This window comes from Eptatretus burgeri, chromosome 1 (assembly GCF_056783735.1).
Source record: "Eptatretus burgeri isolate ZD-2024b chromosome 1, Ebu_testis_v1, whole genome shotgun sequence".
NCBI classification, from domain to species: Eukaryota; Metazoa; Chordata; class Myxini; order Myxiniformes; family Myxinidae; genus Eptatretus; species Eptatretus burgeri.
The window spans coordinates 137651522-137669433 of record NC_140961.1 but is presented as its reverse complement, the minus strand read 5'-3'; the positions used below and the strand labels follow the sequence as shown (position 1 = coordinate 137669433).

The 17912-nt window shown below is 43.5% G+C and overlaps 1 protein-coding gene across 3 annotated transcripts in view; it reads left to right on the top strand.

The window, feature by feature from the left end:
• Positions 1-17912, top strand: part of LOC147035568 (laminin subunit gamma-1-like) — a 97823-nt gene that overhangs the window by 34455 nt on the left and 45456 nt on the right. For all 3 annotated transcript variants that reach the window (XM_085900009.1, XM_085899998.1, XM_085900019.1), the window contains 5 exons: positions 47-238; positions 1176-1293; positions 8588-8676; positions 11142-11387; positions 13219-13369. In XM_085900009.1, the coding sequence (XP_085756135.1) occupies positions 47-238; positions 1176-1293; positions 8588-8676; positions 11142-11387; positions 13219-13369 (796 nt within the window). The remainder of the gene's footprint in view (positions 1-46; positions 239-1175; positions 1294-8587; positions 8677-11141; positions 11388-13218; positions 13370-17912) is intronic.

Here is a 17912-nt window from a genome sequence, read left to right as displayed (position 1 = left end):
GCATTTGTTGGAGTGCTAATCGCTATGTCTGGGTTTCTGTCCGCAGAATGCGACTGTGGACCGCTGGGTGCTGAGCGATGCCAGTTCAACTCGTCGCTGTTCACCACGACAGGAAAAGGCGGGCAATGCATCAATTGCTATGATGGCGCACTTGGTATTCATTGCAATTTATGCCAACCAGGACATTATCGTGTTCACCGCCATGCCTCTTGCCAACTTTGCTTATGCAACATGCATGGTAGGTCTTCCTTGAAATCAGAAGGGCCTAGTGGGTGAGATGGGCTAATGCCAATATATTGAGCCCTATTTTTTATTGAACATTTATAAATAACAAAACCAGAATTCCTGTTTGTTTTTACTTTGAAAGTGAGGCTCATGGAAGAGCGAGGTAAGAGAGGGGGAGAAAAGCAACACGCCGACAGTGGGGCAGCGAGGCACGGAGCAGGGAAATAAACGAACAAGAAAAGAGGAAGGGGAGGAACCTCAGCAACACACTCAAACTCGGCCCACAAGAACACGTGGCCTGGACAAGGACACAGCAACCCAGCACAAAACACCTACAGGCACTGAACAAGATGTGCAAATACATCATATCAATAAATTAACACCGATAATTAACAAAAACTTGAAGATGACACTTCTGAAATGGGTATCCTCAACTTTATAAGTTGGCGTCTCAGAACGGAAAAGATGGCGTCCGGTCGTGATTCAACTTTGATGTTTATTTCTGAACCGGCTGGAAAAGATCAAGTCAAAATGCTGGCTGCCAGGCAACAACAATTGTAGGAACGAGAGAGTACGGTTCTGCTATCAGCACAGCCACAGTATGACAGAAAGGCCGCTTGTGGTGTTCAATCTCACTTGGATTTCCTCCCGGTGCCGCTTGCTCTTTGCGTGCATGTTCAGAAACCTGTCTGTTCCTTGAAAACAATATAATACATGTATAATGTGAGTTCCCTTCCAATTATGGAACTCCAATGCAGGAGGAGGCCATTAGGCCCATCAAAGCCTGTGCTAGTATTAAAAGAGAAAGCATGAGGTGAATTCCCCTCTTTCCCGACAACTATGAGGTGACTAGACTTAAACATGCTCTTGTGCTATATAAAGATTACTCGATGCTGGTACAGTAATTTACTTCCAAACTAGAGATTGAATGAAATTGTTTTGTGTTTCAGGCTCTGTTAATCAGAACTGTGACAGTTCAGGACACTGTGTATGCAAGAAAGGGATAGGAGGAGAAAAATGTGACCACTGTCTTCCAGGATTTCATTCTCTATCTCATCACGGCTGCATGTATGCAACAACAATACACAATTCCTTCTATCAATGGACTATTTTTGAAACCACATGGCAGATTTTTTTTTTCCCCACACTTTTTTCACATTTTAAATCATCATGCGGATGTTCCACATTTTATTGATTTGTGGATTTGAAGAAAAAACACGAATACAAAAAACGATTATTGATGCATTCTGTCGAAAGCATGGAACTCGCACATAATTCCATTGTCATAGTTTCAAAATTTAATGCTTAAGATGAAAATGTCTCGTGTTCGGTGTACTGTTGTAAGCTCGGAGGAAGGGAGGCCGGGTGGAGGGGAGGGTATTTTTGTATACAGAGGCAAGGCTCATGGAAGAGCTGCAACACTGAACGGATCAGGACATAACAGGACAAACGGAACAGTAGAGAGGGAGATACACTATAGTCCGGGAGCCAACCGATCAAAATTAAAAAAAAATTGCCCGGTCTGCTATAAAATTTTTGTGTTGATTTTCATAAAGAGACACCCTTTGAGTATATGAAAACCAATGTTGGCAATGGTGAAACTCTTGCGCAACAACACAGTCAACACTTTTGCGAGCCCCCTCTGATAACAAAATGTTGGCAAAAGCGAAGATGCAGGATGGGGGTAGGGGTAATTCATATTGCCCTAAAATCATAACCACTAAACCTATATACACAAATGACCCCTCATATTCAAGAGGAGTTCATTTCCTATATCACAATTGGTGTAGATTTAACCTACCTTCAATTGACAAGGTTATATGTCAAACAACAAAAGATTTATGTAACTCAGAAATGCTTGACTATCAATGGGGTCAGGAACAAGAACATACTTTTACATGCCATGGTTTTAAGGAAGATAAAATTAGAAATGGATTAACACAATATTGTGACATGAAACATCCTCTTCAGAGGAAGAGTCACTCTCTGAAACAACTCCACCACATGAACCTCTCTGACCAAGGCATATGCATGTCACTCAGCAAGGCACAGCAGCCTTTTTGCATGAACATCGTTTCAGACATTTGGATAATTTGCACATGCAAGACACCGTTTTGTCTATGTTTGGCTTGGCTGGCTTAGACATGAGAATTGGGACCAGTTTTCCATTGATAAGGGTTCTGCCAAATGTTGTGGCTGGGGGAAGTGCTCGGTCACTGAGATGTGCACGTCTATACAGAAGCAATTGATACAATGCTCTTAAAACAAGGAAGTAAAACGCATCTTCTGTTGCTGGCAGTGACCTAAGGTCTAATTTTGAAGAGACAAACATATGCTGCCTGAGGGTATCCAAACAGCTGAACCCTTTTTGGCCATGCAGAGCAGTCCAGTATACTCTGGCCTCATCAATGACACATTCTGTTGCTGCCATTTCACTATCTCTTCCAAAATCAACAAGGTGGGGAAGGTTTCCTATCAGTCCCAGAGAAACCTGTGCCGCTCTTCTTTTCACAGGAACACAGGCATCATCCCAACTGACTGGAAGAGGGGCCTTGTTGTCCCTCTCTGGAAAGGGAAGGGTGATCGCCAAGACTGCAAAAACTACCGAGGGGTGACGCTGCTCTCAGTGCCGGGCAAGGTCTTTGCTCGGATAATTCTTGATAGGGTTTGCCACCATCTGCTTGAGCACCAGCGTCCAGAGCAGTCAGGCTTTACACCAAAGAGGTCAACGATTGACCGTATCCTTGCACTTCGTGTCCTCACCGAACACAGACGAGAGTTTCGGCAGGGGCTGCTTGCAGCCTATGTTGATCTCTGTAAAGCGTTCGATTCAGTGAATCGGGATGTCCTCTGGAGGATTCTTGGTCTTCGTGGGGTGCCACCGAAACTGATCGATCTGATGTCTGAACTCTACTCTGGTACTGAGAGTGCTGTGAAGTGTGGTGGTACCATCTCTGACTTATTTCCAGTTGTTATTGGAGTTCGTCAGGGATGTGTACTTGCCCCCACACTTTTCAGCACTTGTATGGACTGGATTCTAGGGAGGATGTCGGAGAGATCAAGTTGCGGTGCATCGTTTGGCAATGTCAAGATCTCAGACCTTGATTTTGCAGATGATGCAGTCATCTTTGCGGAGACTTTAGACATCCTCTTGGGGGCCCTCGAGGTGCTGAATGAGGAGTCGGAGCCGTTGGGATTACGGATTTCTTGGGTCAAACTAAGATCCAGGCTTTCGGTGACATCTTGGATGCTGCTGTCCTGTCTGTGTCTGTTTGTGGTGAGGATGTTGAGGTCGTGGAGAGATTCACTTACCTTGGCAGTGATATTCATGTCTCCGCAGGTTGTGAGCCGGAGGTCAATAGACGTCTGGGTCGGGCCTGGGGAGTCATGGATTCACTGGATCATGGGGTGTGGCGCTGCCGGTACCTGTGCGGGAGGACGAAAGTCTGAGTCTTCAGGTCCTTGGTACTTCCAGTCTTGCTCTATGGGTGCGAGACTTGGACTTTGACCAAGGATCTGAGACGGAGACTTAATTCCTTTGGTACCAGGTCTCTTCGGAGAATCCTTGGCTATCGCTGGTCGGATTTTGTGTCCAACGAGCGGTTGCTGAGAGAGACTCGGATGAGATTTGTTACCTGCATAGTCCGTGAGCGTCAGCTGCGGCTGTATGGACATGTGGCTCGTTTTCCTGACGCTGATCCTGCTCACCAGATTCTCTCAGCGAGGGAGTCTCATGAGTGGGAGGCCAGTGGGCCGACCACGTGCCTCATGGTTGCAGCAGGTTGACCATCATCTCAAGGAGATGGGGATGGGCCTGGCATCTGCCTGGGGGATGGCCAGACGGAGGCCCCTGGAGTACCGGCGGAAAGTGGACGCAGCGACGCGCTGTTCTGGCACATGCTCCCATACCTGACCTGACCTCTTCTTTTCCCCTTCTGAATGGGTAGCTCACTGTGTCACATCCACACAACACATATGTGCACAGAAGTGTAGCTGCGACATCAAGAGGATTTTCTGGTACTTCTTGCTCAACACTTCTACCAGCTCATGAATAGGTAGGTATTGATTCTGCCGTTGTATCCAGAGTTCTTGCAATGTGTTCAAGCAGCAGAAGTGATATATACACAGCATAATTATGTCTGTATCTGTTGCATGCACAACAGCTCGATGGTGATCAGGATATTCCACACAATACGCAAGATGAGCAATAATCCTTGTGTCTGCCTCTTCATGTTCTTCACAAGGTAAGTCCAGAACTGAACTTGATGCTGATGTGATGGAAAGAGTGTGACCTTTGTTTTCCATCATACTACCAAGAATGATGGTCACTCCATCCGGAATAGCTTCAGGACTCTCACAAAGGGAAGTGCCAATGAAGTTCTGAAGATTTCCTTTATTTCTTGGATTCTTCATGAATAAATTCCAGTCCGGAATTTCTAGACTCTTGGATGGTGAGAATTGTCTTGCCTGGTCTGTCTGGTTTCTCCTCTGCTGCTCATCACCCTTCAAAGTATGGCTATCATCAAAATCATACTGATCACCAATGATGTTGACACAGTTGCACATTTCAGGTTTCAACTGCAGGATACACCTGCTTGCGAAGATACAGCTGGGGAAGTTCACCAAATGTTTTTGCACCCATTTTTTGGTATTTATTTACAAATGCCATTGTGTCTACCAGATAAACTGTGTATAGGTCACTCTGTGGTAATGATGGCAGCTGTAAAACAACATCCTGCTCAGCTTCTTAGCACTGCCACTTAGCTCAATTAGCACTGCCACGAAATCAGACTTGTTGCCTTTGCGCATTACAAACCCCTGTGCTAAGCGTGGATCAACCTCAAACAGGGATGATGGATAGTCTGTCCACTCATGGGAAAATGCAATCTGTCTTGTGACTGGGTCGGCATCTCGATAGAAACACAGCACACGTGTAGCTGCAGTCTCATCTTGATAGATCCTGATTAAACTCTGTTTCCTTGATGGTTTTGATTTCTTCTGTGAGGAGAAAGTTACCAGCTTCAGTGGTTCAATCTTAATAGAGACCACCTCTTCTGCTTTCATAATGGCTTCCATGCCCTTAGCTTGAGCATGGACCAAGTCTTTTGAAGCATCCTTCTCACCAGTTGCTCTATTGAGCAGAACCACTTGGTTGTTACACTGGAATGGGTTTATCATCTGCTGGCATATCACTTTCTTGATCTCCTCAACATGCATATGTTCTTCTGTTGCCTGCTTCTGTGTTTCTCCATGATGAGTAGATTCCTGTTGGCCTAGATTAGCCATAGACTTTATGTTCTCTGATACAGCTGTGAGAAATGGTGCTGTTTTCACATATTTATCTCGAGCAGCTGGTGCCTGAGATATGCCTTTGAACAGAGATGTCTTCCCTTCATTGTTGTATGTCTGCTCCAGGGCCATGTCACTCCAAACACCATTGAATTTTCCTTTGGAAGAGTGAACTGTGAAGTACCCAACCTGGATCCAGCAAACCTTAACCGAACTGTGTTCAATAGAGTAAGAGGATTTTGGGGGTAGGGGTAACTTTGGTTGACAAAAATGTTAATTTTCTCTTTAAAAATTGATAGAACTCACTCAAATTTGCTGTTTTAATTAGCCATGGATACCATGTTCATATCACATTAAGAGAAATTAGTATTCTAATGCAGCATCTGCCTATGATAAGAAAAGTTCTAAAGGCCATCTTCAAAAAACGTTATTTTTAAGGCATTTTTCACAAAATTATGTACTTTTACGAGGTTTACTTTCACAAAGGCAATTTTTTTTGTCAGTTTACAATGCACTGATTGAATTCTTACATTTAGTTCACATTTATTTTTCATGAATGTGATTTTTTTATTTTTTTAGAAATTTTATTGACAATTGCTGTTTTATCAAATTTTTCAAATCTTCCTCAAACAAAAACGTCCGCCAAAATTTTTCGCAAGAGCTTATGAATTGCCAACATTGGTTTTCATGAACTGCAAACATATATCTAAACATCCTGGGGGTGTAAAATTTTATAGCAGAGGCTGTAAGGTCCAACCCTAAAACAGCCTCGTACACAGGTTGGCTCCCGGACTACTAACAGTGGAGTTGAAGGACAAAATAGAGGGAAACTTGGACAAACAATGGGTGTGGTGAGGAATGGCGGGCAGGAAAGGATGCATGGGGTTGACAAGATGGATACAGGAACTCTCAGGAAGGAAAACTGGAAATCTGGAAGGAGGTGGGGTTAACGAGCATAGAAGAGATCATGGTTTTGGATGGGGGATTATTTGAGATGGTGATGAACAGCTATCTTGAAGACCTGGAGGGAAGAATGACATTGAAGAGAATGCAAAAATTGGTTCCACAGGTAGGAAAATAAAGGAACAAATGAGTGGAGGGTGAGCAGTGATCTTGGATTTAGGTCATTTCACCAGAAGGGGGTTGATGGTTGACAACATGTGCCCTGCAGTACCTGTGGGAGGATAAAGCATGGAAAGGGTAGAGGGTACAAGACCATAAAGGAGTCGTTAGAAAACCGAGAGATCAAGCTGTCTGAGATGGGAAAGTGATAGGCCCATAGACTTAGCTTCATCGCTGGAGATTCCAATGATCTTGACGGCCTTGGTTTCCATGGCCTCAAGCTGAGAAAGGTATGAGGCAAGGGAGCCAGCCCAGAGGGGAGAGCAGTACTTCATCAATCTAAAGATGAAGGCCTTGTAGGTGGATCGGAGTTCAGGAAAGACTTTGTTGTATGACGCAAGATGCTTAGTCAGTGACAGGCTTTGGAGGCCAACTTTGAGATGTGGTTTGCCCAAGAAAGATTGTTACTGATACTGAGACCCAGGAGTTTGAGTGATTGAACTTCCTGAAGAGGATTTTTAAGAAAGTGAATGGAGGGGTCGGGCTGCGTTTGCCAGACAGTCCTTTCGGAGAAAGAGTGAGTAAGAGTGTGACATATGTCTGGATTGAAAGACACATTCCAAGTTATTGACCAGCTTGTGATTTTTGTCAAGGTCTGAAGAGGTCTCACGTTCATTGTACAGTTATAAGTTCAGAGGAAGGGGGAAGGGGTTTATATTGTGTGAGTGACTTGATATCTCAAGTTTTTTTTGAGCAGTATTTATTCATATCAGGCCAAATTTATTAAAGGTGCTTAGTGAGCGTCTTGCTAACACATGCCTTATCCTTAAACGGTGCCAAAATCATTGTTGTATATGCACAGGTAGTCACCCGTTTAGATAGCAATTTACGAAAGGAGATAAACAGCTGATCAAAGATGGCCGACTGCTAGACTTTTTAGTAGTACATAAATATGGGCTTGCCTTTAACTCAGTTCAGCAAAATTACTAAAACAACTTGGGGTCTTTTTTACTTGTTATATATATATATATTTATTCAAGGAATATTACCCCCCCCCCACCCACTCCATTCCCTTCCCACTCCTCTCTTTTTATTATCCTTTTTTCCTAACTGCCCTTTTTCTTCTCTTCTGTTATTACCTCCGCCACCGAACGTGGACGGAGGTTATGTTTTTACCCCTGTCTGTTTGTCTGTCTGTGAGCAGGATAACTCAAACTTGTGGACATATTCGAAAGAAATTTGGTGGACACGTTGGGTGTTTGAGAAGGACGAATTGTTGAGATTTTGTTGAAAATCCACATCCGTTTACTCTAACTTTTTCGGTGATTCTTCACCATTGAGTGATGGGGCCAAATCGATATATAGCAGGATATCTCAAAATGTTATTGACGGATTATGACAAAACTTGGTGTATGAGTTGGGGCGATGACAACAACAAGCCAATTAGATTTTAGTTGAGGTCCACTTGCAGATCCAGCCTATCAGTGGGCAACAAAACATAAACTGTTCAGCCTGGCGGAGGTGTGCGCTCTGCCGAGTGCCATTCTAGTTATAATCCTTTAATCAATGGTGCATCTTCTTTTGCTATTTGATGCTTTATCTTTAACCAGTTATCTTTGATCTGATCCCTTCGATCTTTGACCTTTGCCAAAGACTGTGTAAACCCTTTGCCCACCTACACTTTGATCTTTGTACCTATGTGAACCCACAATAATCCCATTTGACCCTTAATCTTGAATCCAGTCACTTTGATCATTGACCCCTGACCTTCAATCCACTCCCTTACTTTTGAATCACCCCCTACACCCACATGTCCTTTTTTTTTCTTCTGAAGTAGGACTAACACTTGATATGTCAGCCTCATTTCATTTCTTTGAGTTGATAAAATCCATTTTCCGTAAGAGTGTAGTGCAACAATAAAATATTTTGAAACTTAATTTGCCTGTAGTGTTTGTGCTTTTTGTTTGACATCACCTCTTTTATTGTCTTAATATTTTTCATGTCTGTCCAGCCGCTGCCCCTGTCCAAGGAATTCTACCTGTTCACTGAAGCCGGGGACACATCAGTTTGTGTGTGAAAACTGTCCTTCTGGAACCACTGGTAAAAGGCAGTGGATACAGCATTACGCTATTGTGTTGGTCAGCAATTTATGCACTTTTATTATGAATGACCTGCTTTTGACTCAATGTATGGCATTCTGTAAAGTGGAGCATGGCCTTCATATGGCAGGAAGCAGCATGTGCATGCATGAATCCATTGTGGATAATGTCATGATGCTTCCAAGCTTGGCGAAAGCAATGCTGAATAATTACCTTTTGACAATAAAATTACCTTTTGATAAATAATTACCTTTTGACGGATTACGACCAAACTTGGCGGATGAGTTGGGTAGGTGACAAGAACAAGCCGATGAGATTTTGGTTCAGGTTCGGATCCAGATCCCACTTGTCAGTGGGATATAAAACGTAAACTGTTCAGCCTGGCGGAGGTATGCTCTCTACTGAGTGTCGTTTTAGTTTTTGTAAATGCTTTCCATATCTCCATCTACTCTTGTCAACGAATTTAGTTTCTTCCATTCAATTGTTTTTATTTACGAAATCTTTATTGATGACTTCTGTCCTCTGTTTGTGTGTTTGTTTGTAGGCATGATAACTCGAGAACGGAAGAAGCTGCCAATGTCAAATTACACCACGTGATTCAGGAGGGTGATGGCTAGTGCTGATTAGATTTTGGTCAAAGGTCAAGGTCACAGTGAGGTCAAATATAATTCCGTAAATTAATGTGGAGAAATGGAGTATTTTTGCTTCGGACAACGTTACAAGTTCGTTTTAACTTCGATTTTAATTTTGTCTTCGGTTTTTGCGATCGCTTAGGACGTTTAACACTCGGTTGTCAAAATTCTGGTAAAAATCGGATGTTTTGGAGACGTTTTAAGATTGTATAAAAAAAATTTCACTCGCCGCGTCACGGCTCATCACGTGGTGCAGCGCGCTCGAGCAGACGCGTCGTTGAGTCACGTAAAGGTTTTGCGTGTGCGTGCTGATGGTGTTTTCGATAAAGATGGTGTTTAAAAGTCATTTATTTATCCCAATAAAGGTTATCGTCGCATGCCTGACTCGCTAAGCCGTCGGATTATGTAAAGATTTTTGGTGGATGGCCGAATATTACGGTTTTGTGACTTTGATAAAATAATATAAAATAATTGCGTGGAGAAATGGAGATTTTTGCTTCGGTCGACGTTACGATTTTTGATGGTTTGGTACAGAATCATCGTAGAAACTTCTGGTTTGCGTCGCTACCTTCTCTCGAGACAGCTTTTATTAGACAAGGTCAGAGGTCAAGTTGACGATTTAGTAAGTACCAGTCTATGACTGCTTGTTTTTTTGTTGTTTTTTTAATAAAAAATAGTTAACACAGTGTGTGCAAGCAGTGACTTGTACATCATGTCACAGAATAATAATTATGACCTTGTGAAACCCACATTGAACCCTGCTTTCAAGTTGGTGCAGAAATTGTCTGTGTAGCATTGTGCTCCATACTATTTCATAAATTAACCCTCAGAAAAAAAACCTGCCTGGCCATGAAGTTATTCCATCCATCCATCCATTGGGACCATACTCTGTACAGAGCATTGGTGCTGCCTTAGCAGTCTCCTTGGCTATTGGGTACAACACTGGATGGGTCACCACTCCGACACAGTATACCAGCATGCTGGCACTGATTTTACCAACCTTGGAAGGATGACAGGCTGAGTTAACCCCACCTGGTATTAATTCAACACCCGAGTGGGATTTGAACTCAGGATCCTAGGATCCCAAGCCTACCACCCGAACCATGAAGCCAACACTAGGTATATCTGAAGTTATTGATGACTACATTACAATAGCAAACAAAAAAGCAAGAAATCTTTTTAGTTGTAACAAAAAGATATTGCATCATAATCAGGGGAAAATGCCATAAAAATTGTGGCCAAATTTTTGAATGAAATATTTGATGAGTGAAGAATAAATTGATTAATAAAAAAGTTAAAATCCACTGATTAAATCTTAATAGTATTGTGCACCATTCTCTTTAGAGAGTGTAGGTTCTGCTGAAGCAGTTTCTTGGCTCAGGTTACAATCCCGAACGGGTCGCCACTCCGATGAGGGATAGTTGACTGAGTGTGCAGGAATTTATAATTTACCCAGAGTGCTGGCGATAGCTCGCCACCTCTTCGTGAAGGATCTTTTTGTCCACCAACTAATGCTGGCAGATGGGATGCCCAGTTTAGCGTCCATCCGAGAGATGGCACACACGTTCATGTCTCGCCTTGCCAACAAAACACCAGGATGATAACTTGAAGCTGGGCATAAGTTCAAACCCAGGCTAAACAGCTCAAAGATGAGTGTGCATACCTCAAACCTATCCTGCAAACCCACTAACACGATGGAGAGCATAAAACTCCAGGAAAGCGATTTTCAGTATGTGTAGGTTGGTTGGTTGAGAAACTGAGAATATAGGGAATGTAGCAGTCTGTGCGACATCATTCTTATTGTGGATTTTTATTTGTTTGTGTGTGTATATAGGTGAAAGGTGTGAACTATGCATACCAGGATTCTTTGGTGATCCCCTTGGTATGTCAGGCCTGGTGAGGCCATGTCGCTCCTGCCATTGTAATATGAACTCTGATCCCACAATGGAACCATGTGACAGGCAGACTGGTCAGTGCCACATGTGCAAACCTGGCACAGTAGGCACACATTGTGAAAAATGTGCCCCTGGCATGTATGGTGATGCTACACTTCCTGTACCAATCAAGATGAAGTGCAGACGTAAGTTTTGTTCATATTTAATGTGAATTATTACAAATGGATGTATCAGTCAAGGCCAATATGTAATGTACATTGTACAGTGTAATATGCACAGGTACTTGGAGTCGTGGGTGGCTTCAGTAGAGCGGCTTGATGGTTGAGTGGGTAAAGACTTGTTGCATTGCCCTCACTGGTCAGGGTTATAGCTTCCGATGGTTTCTCAGCTGAATGTTTTGTACCTTGCAACAAAGTGGCCATCTGTGTAGGATTGGAGCTTTCGTGCATTACCTCGGAAATGTTCAGGACTTGAAGCACTCTGTCAAGAGAATCTGCTGCTGCTATTGCTGCAGGAGTTGGTTAAGTGCTACAGTCAATTGGGGACTCCAGTAAAATATGGGTAATATTCTTCATGGGAGAATAGTCACCCAGCTGGCCTTCACTGGTTGATACAATTGCAATAATGTCAAAGTAATTTGGGAAATATAATTGCATTGCGTGCCTCACGCATGTTCTCGAAACATCAGGAAACCTTTTGTACGAGAGTTTTATGACTGTCTCCATCATCTACCTCAACCAGGGAAACATCTGAAGATTTTCTCAGCACAACAGCATCATCATGATGTTTACAGCGGGGGTTCTTAAGGTTTTAATCCAGGAGGGCCACGCAATGGGTGGGACATTGAGTGGTGGGCCACATCATAAAAATTTGGTACAAGTAAAAAGTAAACACCTACATGTCCAATAAATAAAACTTGCCTTTTGACGTCATCCCAATCAAAATATTTCAAGGAACTTCCCTAATTTAGAATCGAGTGGGGTTTAAGCAGCTAACTTTTCTTGGCGATCATTTGTTGACACATGGGTTCACAACTTTTTGTCGCAATATGAAGGCTTGAGTGATGGTGATCATCAGTCAGCCTTGATCTCATCTTCGACTTGATGATGTTCATGATAGACAACGTTTTCCCACAAGTGTGTGTGTGCTTCCAAAGAGAGAAGCCATTCGGTAAGTGGGCCAAATAATTTCTGGGTAGGTTGATGGTGAGAGGCATTTGTATAGAAATGTGCTAAGCTTTGTTCGCGTCATTATATCCTTTGCCTCTGCACTCTCCTGCAAGTCAAGGAGCCCGAATTGCATATTTGTTGGAGCATTTTCTGTGTCACAAGTGAAGGAGTTTTGGAAAATGCCAAGGGCTTGCTCACAGGACCTGAAATTCAAGAAGCACTGGATGAATTCCTCCTGCAAGTGTTTTCTGATCTGAAATGCTTGTCGAGCACTCGAGGTTCAACACATTGCCCAAGGTTTCCTCTTTTTGCAAAGAGTAGTTGAGTTATCACCGACTGTGAATAAATTCCAAATTGCTGCCCCCAATCAATGTACTCCAGTCAAACATCAGGCTTGGCCACCCAGTTTGTGAAAAGACTTGGATAAAACCCGTCCCTTGACCAACTCCATAAGAAAGTGAGATGATTTGTGCCCATTGAAGAAGAAATACAGTATCCGAGGATGAAGTACTGCAGCATGAGAAGAAGACAACACACATTGTTTATTTTACATGAGCAGCCTGCATAGATTACCGTCGTCAAAATTCCTTGATTGTCGTCCTAATTCCCCGTGAAACCACCCTCCACCCCTTGGATCCAGAGGGCGCAGGTTGGAATATCATGTCCGTTGCTGATTTGTTCTGTAATGTCAAGGTGTCTTTGACTTGGGAGTCACGAGGGGATTGTGATTGAAAAGTGATTGTATAAATATTATTTGAGGAAAGGCAATTCGCATTGTGAGAGAACAATTCAAACATGCTCATTTGAGAATTGCTGTGCTGCGTGTTATATATGTCCATGTCCACAGCCTGCCATTGTAAGTCAGAGGGCACACGGCCTTACACGACCTGCCACCATGAGAACGGCCAATGCCAATGCTTACCGAATGTTGTCGGCCGAAACTGTGGGCACTGCCATCATGGATACTTTGGCTATGGGAGAAGACGAGGCTGTATCAGGTAATGACTAATTTATGATTATCATTCTTAATATTATTAGTAGAGTTCCCATCCTTCGGGCGATCTTGTTCCAAGCATGCAACATGTTCTTCTGACACATTCCTTTATTTGGGCGATGTATCGGCAACAGACCGCTGCCTCAATCATGCCCTAAAATAAAAATAACCCGGTTTCAGTATATGAAACAAAAACATACTGCTTATGTGCATATATAATATAGTGTGGTTATATAGCTTGGATAATTCCAATTGCACTGACCAATAGGCTGGCACCAGAGGCCAGAAACATAAGGCCTTAAGCCTGAAGCCGATACATACTGTCACCTTCACTAGGCCCATGATGCCTATTGGCTCCAACCTTTTGATATTTGATGATCCTTTTAACAGTCGCTTCGGTTGTTTTATACTGAACCGAAAACTTGTAGGGAAGGCATGGCAATTGTGAATATGACACTTCTCAAGATGTCGTAGGCTGTGACCATAGCTCCAAAATGGCAGACGTATGATTTATTTTTTCAGGTTATAATTGTGGGTAGTGTCAGGCCAGCTGTCCAACCAATGGGTATAGACCGGACATACAAACACTTCCGCCATCATTAGTCCCCGACTGGTTTCACTGGATGGGACTACAGGTTTGCTCTCCGTCTGTACATCCGTCCATCCCATCTGTGGTGTTCCGACTTTTCCCCCATACCCTTTAATATATTCAACTGAAACTTGGAACATGGCTTTATTATGATAAGTTACAGAAAAGGTTCGAATTTCAGGGCGTTTCGTCAATTTTTCACAGTTCTGCCCTTTTTCGACTTGAATGATCTCACTGACTTAGATATTCATCAATGATCTTCGAATGATCTTCATCAATGAACTCACAAACTCTCTGGAAAATACTCTCTATCTCTTTGCTGATGATTCCACTCTCTGCTGTGAGATCCCTCATCCTTCTGACTAGCAGGCAGCAGCTTATTCCCTCTCCTCAGACCTTGACAAAATCACAAACTGGTCAAACACTTGGGACATGTCTTTCAATCCAGACAAATCCCTCACACTCACGCTCCCTCTCCAAGAGGACCGCACTACAAACCCTTACATCTACTTTCTCAACAAACCTCTCAAAGACGTTCAGTCACTCAAACCCTTGGGTCTCACTCTCAGTCATGATCTCTCTTGGGCAAGCCACGTTTTACAATTGGCCTCCAAAGCCAGATACCGATTGGGCATCCTCTGTCATGCAAAGTCGTTCCTTGGCATACCTGAGCTCCTATCCACTTTCAAGGCTTTCATCTTCAGCGCGTTGGAGTACTGCTCTCCCCTCTAGGCTGGCTTCCCTGCCTCACTTCTTGCTCAGCTTGACACTTTGATTCTCTCGTGATGAAGCTGAGTCTTTGGGCCTATCACTTCACAATCACTGACAGATCGGTGATCTCTGTCTTCTTCTGCCTCATTTCTGAACTTGCACCCTCTGCTCTCTCCGTGCTTTGTCCCCCCACCCCCCAGGTATCTGCAGGACACAGTCCACCAGCAACCCTCTCCGGGTGAAACTCCCTAAATCCAGAATCACTGCTCACCTTCACTCATTTATTCCTCCTTTTTCCCGCCTGTGGAACCACCTTCCATACTCTCTTCAATCTCATTCTTCTTTCCAGGTCTTCAAGACAGCTGTTCACCAACATCTCGTCATTCCCCATCAAAAATCATGATCTTTTCTACACCCATGAAACCACCCTCCACCCCTCCCAAAATTTTGCTTATGTATCCATATTGTCCACCCTTTGTGTTCTCCCTTTACCCCTCGCCATTACCTGCATGCGTTGCTGGTCCATCTCCATCTACTTTTTCCCCTCCACCCCGTTGGTATTTTCCCCTTTCTCCTGCTGTTCCCTTTGTTGTGTTGTGTTCTGATTTTGTTCTGTGTCATAGCAATTGCAAAACCTCAGAATATATATATATATATATATATATATATATATATATATATATATATATATATATATATATATATATATATTGTTGCGGTTCTCGGAACCGCATGCATCCAACAGACAGTCGTCCCAAGACAGTTATTCCATTATTATATGTGTAGATAGTCCCTTTCCTTTTGTCTAGTGGGACAACAAAGGCATGCGTTGTGATGATCTCATGGCTAGTTTTGCTTACATCATTTTTTTCTTCATTTCGTTTCTACTCTTCTTTTCGTCTGATTATTCCTGAGTTAAATCTGAGCCACGTACACCTTCGCTGTGTGGTGGGCCCTCATGGAGGCCAGCGTGTGCGGTGCCGCTGTGAGGAAACGACGGCGCAGAGCCCTCGTTCCCAAGCGAGCTCTAAACCCAACGTGTGCAGCGAGTCATATAGTGCACTTAGCAGTGCGGGATTATCGACTTGAGCTTCCGATGATCTGGGGAAGATTGCCGGTTGCATTAAAAAGGCTTACGAATGAATACCTCTGAAGAGGCTGCAGAAATGGTGTTTTTCACAACACAGGAAACGCAGCCAGCACGACGCCCACGCTGCACGAAACGTGTATGGAGGACGATAAAGACGACTCCACGCCATGTTGGGTGGGGGATACAAGTGTGCGGAGTAGAAGCGGCTTGTTCCTTTTCAACCAAAGATTTGACACTTATTGGTGTTCGCCCGGCGCACACACTAGCAGAGTCGTGCGAACGCGAGTGCTGACCACGTGCGTAATGGCCGAACCCCGCGCACTGTATAGAATGTGCTCGAAGGCAGACACGTACGCCGCTCGCGAAACATGCATGGATTCATCCATAACGATGTACCTTCGGCCCTCGTTGGCAGCAGCGGATTCCCCATGGATGGTGAACGTCTTCTCGTCTCTACGGCCAGCTAAGCTGCGATCAACTCATCAACCTCATCAGTGAGGAAATGAAGAAAATTGGCTTGAACGTAATTCATGCACCAGGGGATGCCGATGTAGACATAGTAAAAGCGGCAGTGACATCGTCATACCAACAATCAACTACCCTGATTGGAGAAGATACAGATCTGTTGGTGCTATTATTGCATTACGCTAGCGTCGACAGCAAAGAACTGTATTTTCGTTCTGACAATTCATCCAGGAACTGGAAGGTGCACAATATCAACCAGCTGAAAGTATCATTGGGTGAAGAGCTATGCCCACATCTTCTCTTCCTTCATGCCTTCACTGGGTGTGACTCGACATCTCGAGTATTTGGAATTGGAAAAAAGTCAGCATTTCAGAAACTGGCAAAGGGGGATTCGGCAATCAAGACTTGTGCAAACACCTTCCTTGTCCCCAACCGAACAAGAGACATGGTCATGGAAAACGGCAACAATGCCATGAAAGTATTATTTGGAGGACATCCCTGTGATTCCCTCGCCAAGTTGCGATATAATGTCTTTGTGAAGAAACTGGCTTCAGCTAAGTCGTTTGTCACCCCCAGAACGTCTGCCAGCAACAGCGTCTTCAACAAGTTTCACTCTCTGAGAGTATACTATCAGATTATGGTCTGGATGGGGAGGAACGGAAACTTGAAGGCAACAGACTGGGGTTGGAAACTGGAGGACAATAAACTAGTTCCAGTCATGTCAGACAAGGACGCTGCTCCAGAAAAGTTGTTGAAGATGAACCGATGCAACTGCACAACTGGCTGTAGAACAAGTCGCTGTAGCTGTAGGGGATACGTCTGCCATGCCACAGCGTCTGCGGACCTTGTCAACTTGATACCTGCGAAAATCCTTTCAACAAGACAGTATCGGAGGACGAAGAGGAAGCATAGTTTATCTATGGTAAATGCTACTTCAATGAACGAACTTTCGTTGATGTTTTCGATTTACCCTAACTTGAAGGCATTTTAATTGAAAGTACGTTTTAGAGGAAATGGTGATCATTGTGAGAGCCGATTAATTTATTACTTTATAAATTACCAAAGCATATTTTTATTTATGTTATGCACAAGATGGTCAATTAATTCTGATCACTACACACGGGACAACTTTTCAGGTAGACACTATTTGAAGGATTGGGCATGACCTCCAAAACATAGGAATAAACACAAACACTACAAATGTAGTCCATTTATTGCCTGTTTTAAAACAAGTACACGCCCATGGTGGCCATTTGGGGGGGGGGGGGCATTTTGGACGCCATCTTGGATTTAAGGCCTTACCATCACTAGTCAACTCTGAAAATGATATCAGGTGATTTTTTTTGACCTCCAAAACATAGATATCGACACATACATCACACAAGCACAGCATTTATTGACAATTTAGTAGCAAATTTATGCCCATAGTGGCCATTTTGGACGCCATCTTGAATTTAAGGCTTTTCCATCACTGATCAGCTTTGAAAATGATATCAGTGGATTTGTTGACCGCCAACACATAGAAATCGACACATATATCACACATGCACGGTATTTATTGACAATTTAGTAGCAATTTTATGCCCATGGCGGCCATTTTGGGGGCCATTTTGGACGCCATCTTGGATTTAAGGTTTTTCCCATCACTGATGGGAAATCCCATCACATCCCATCCCTAGTTTTCTGTCAGGT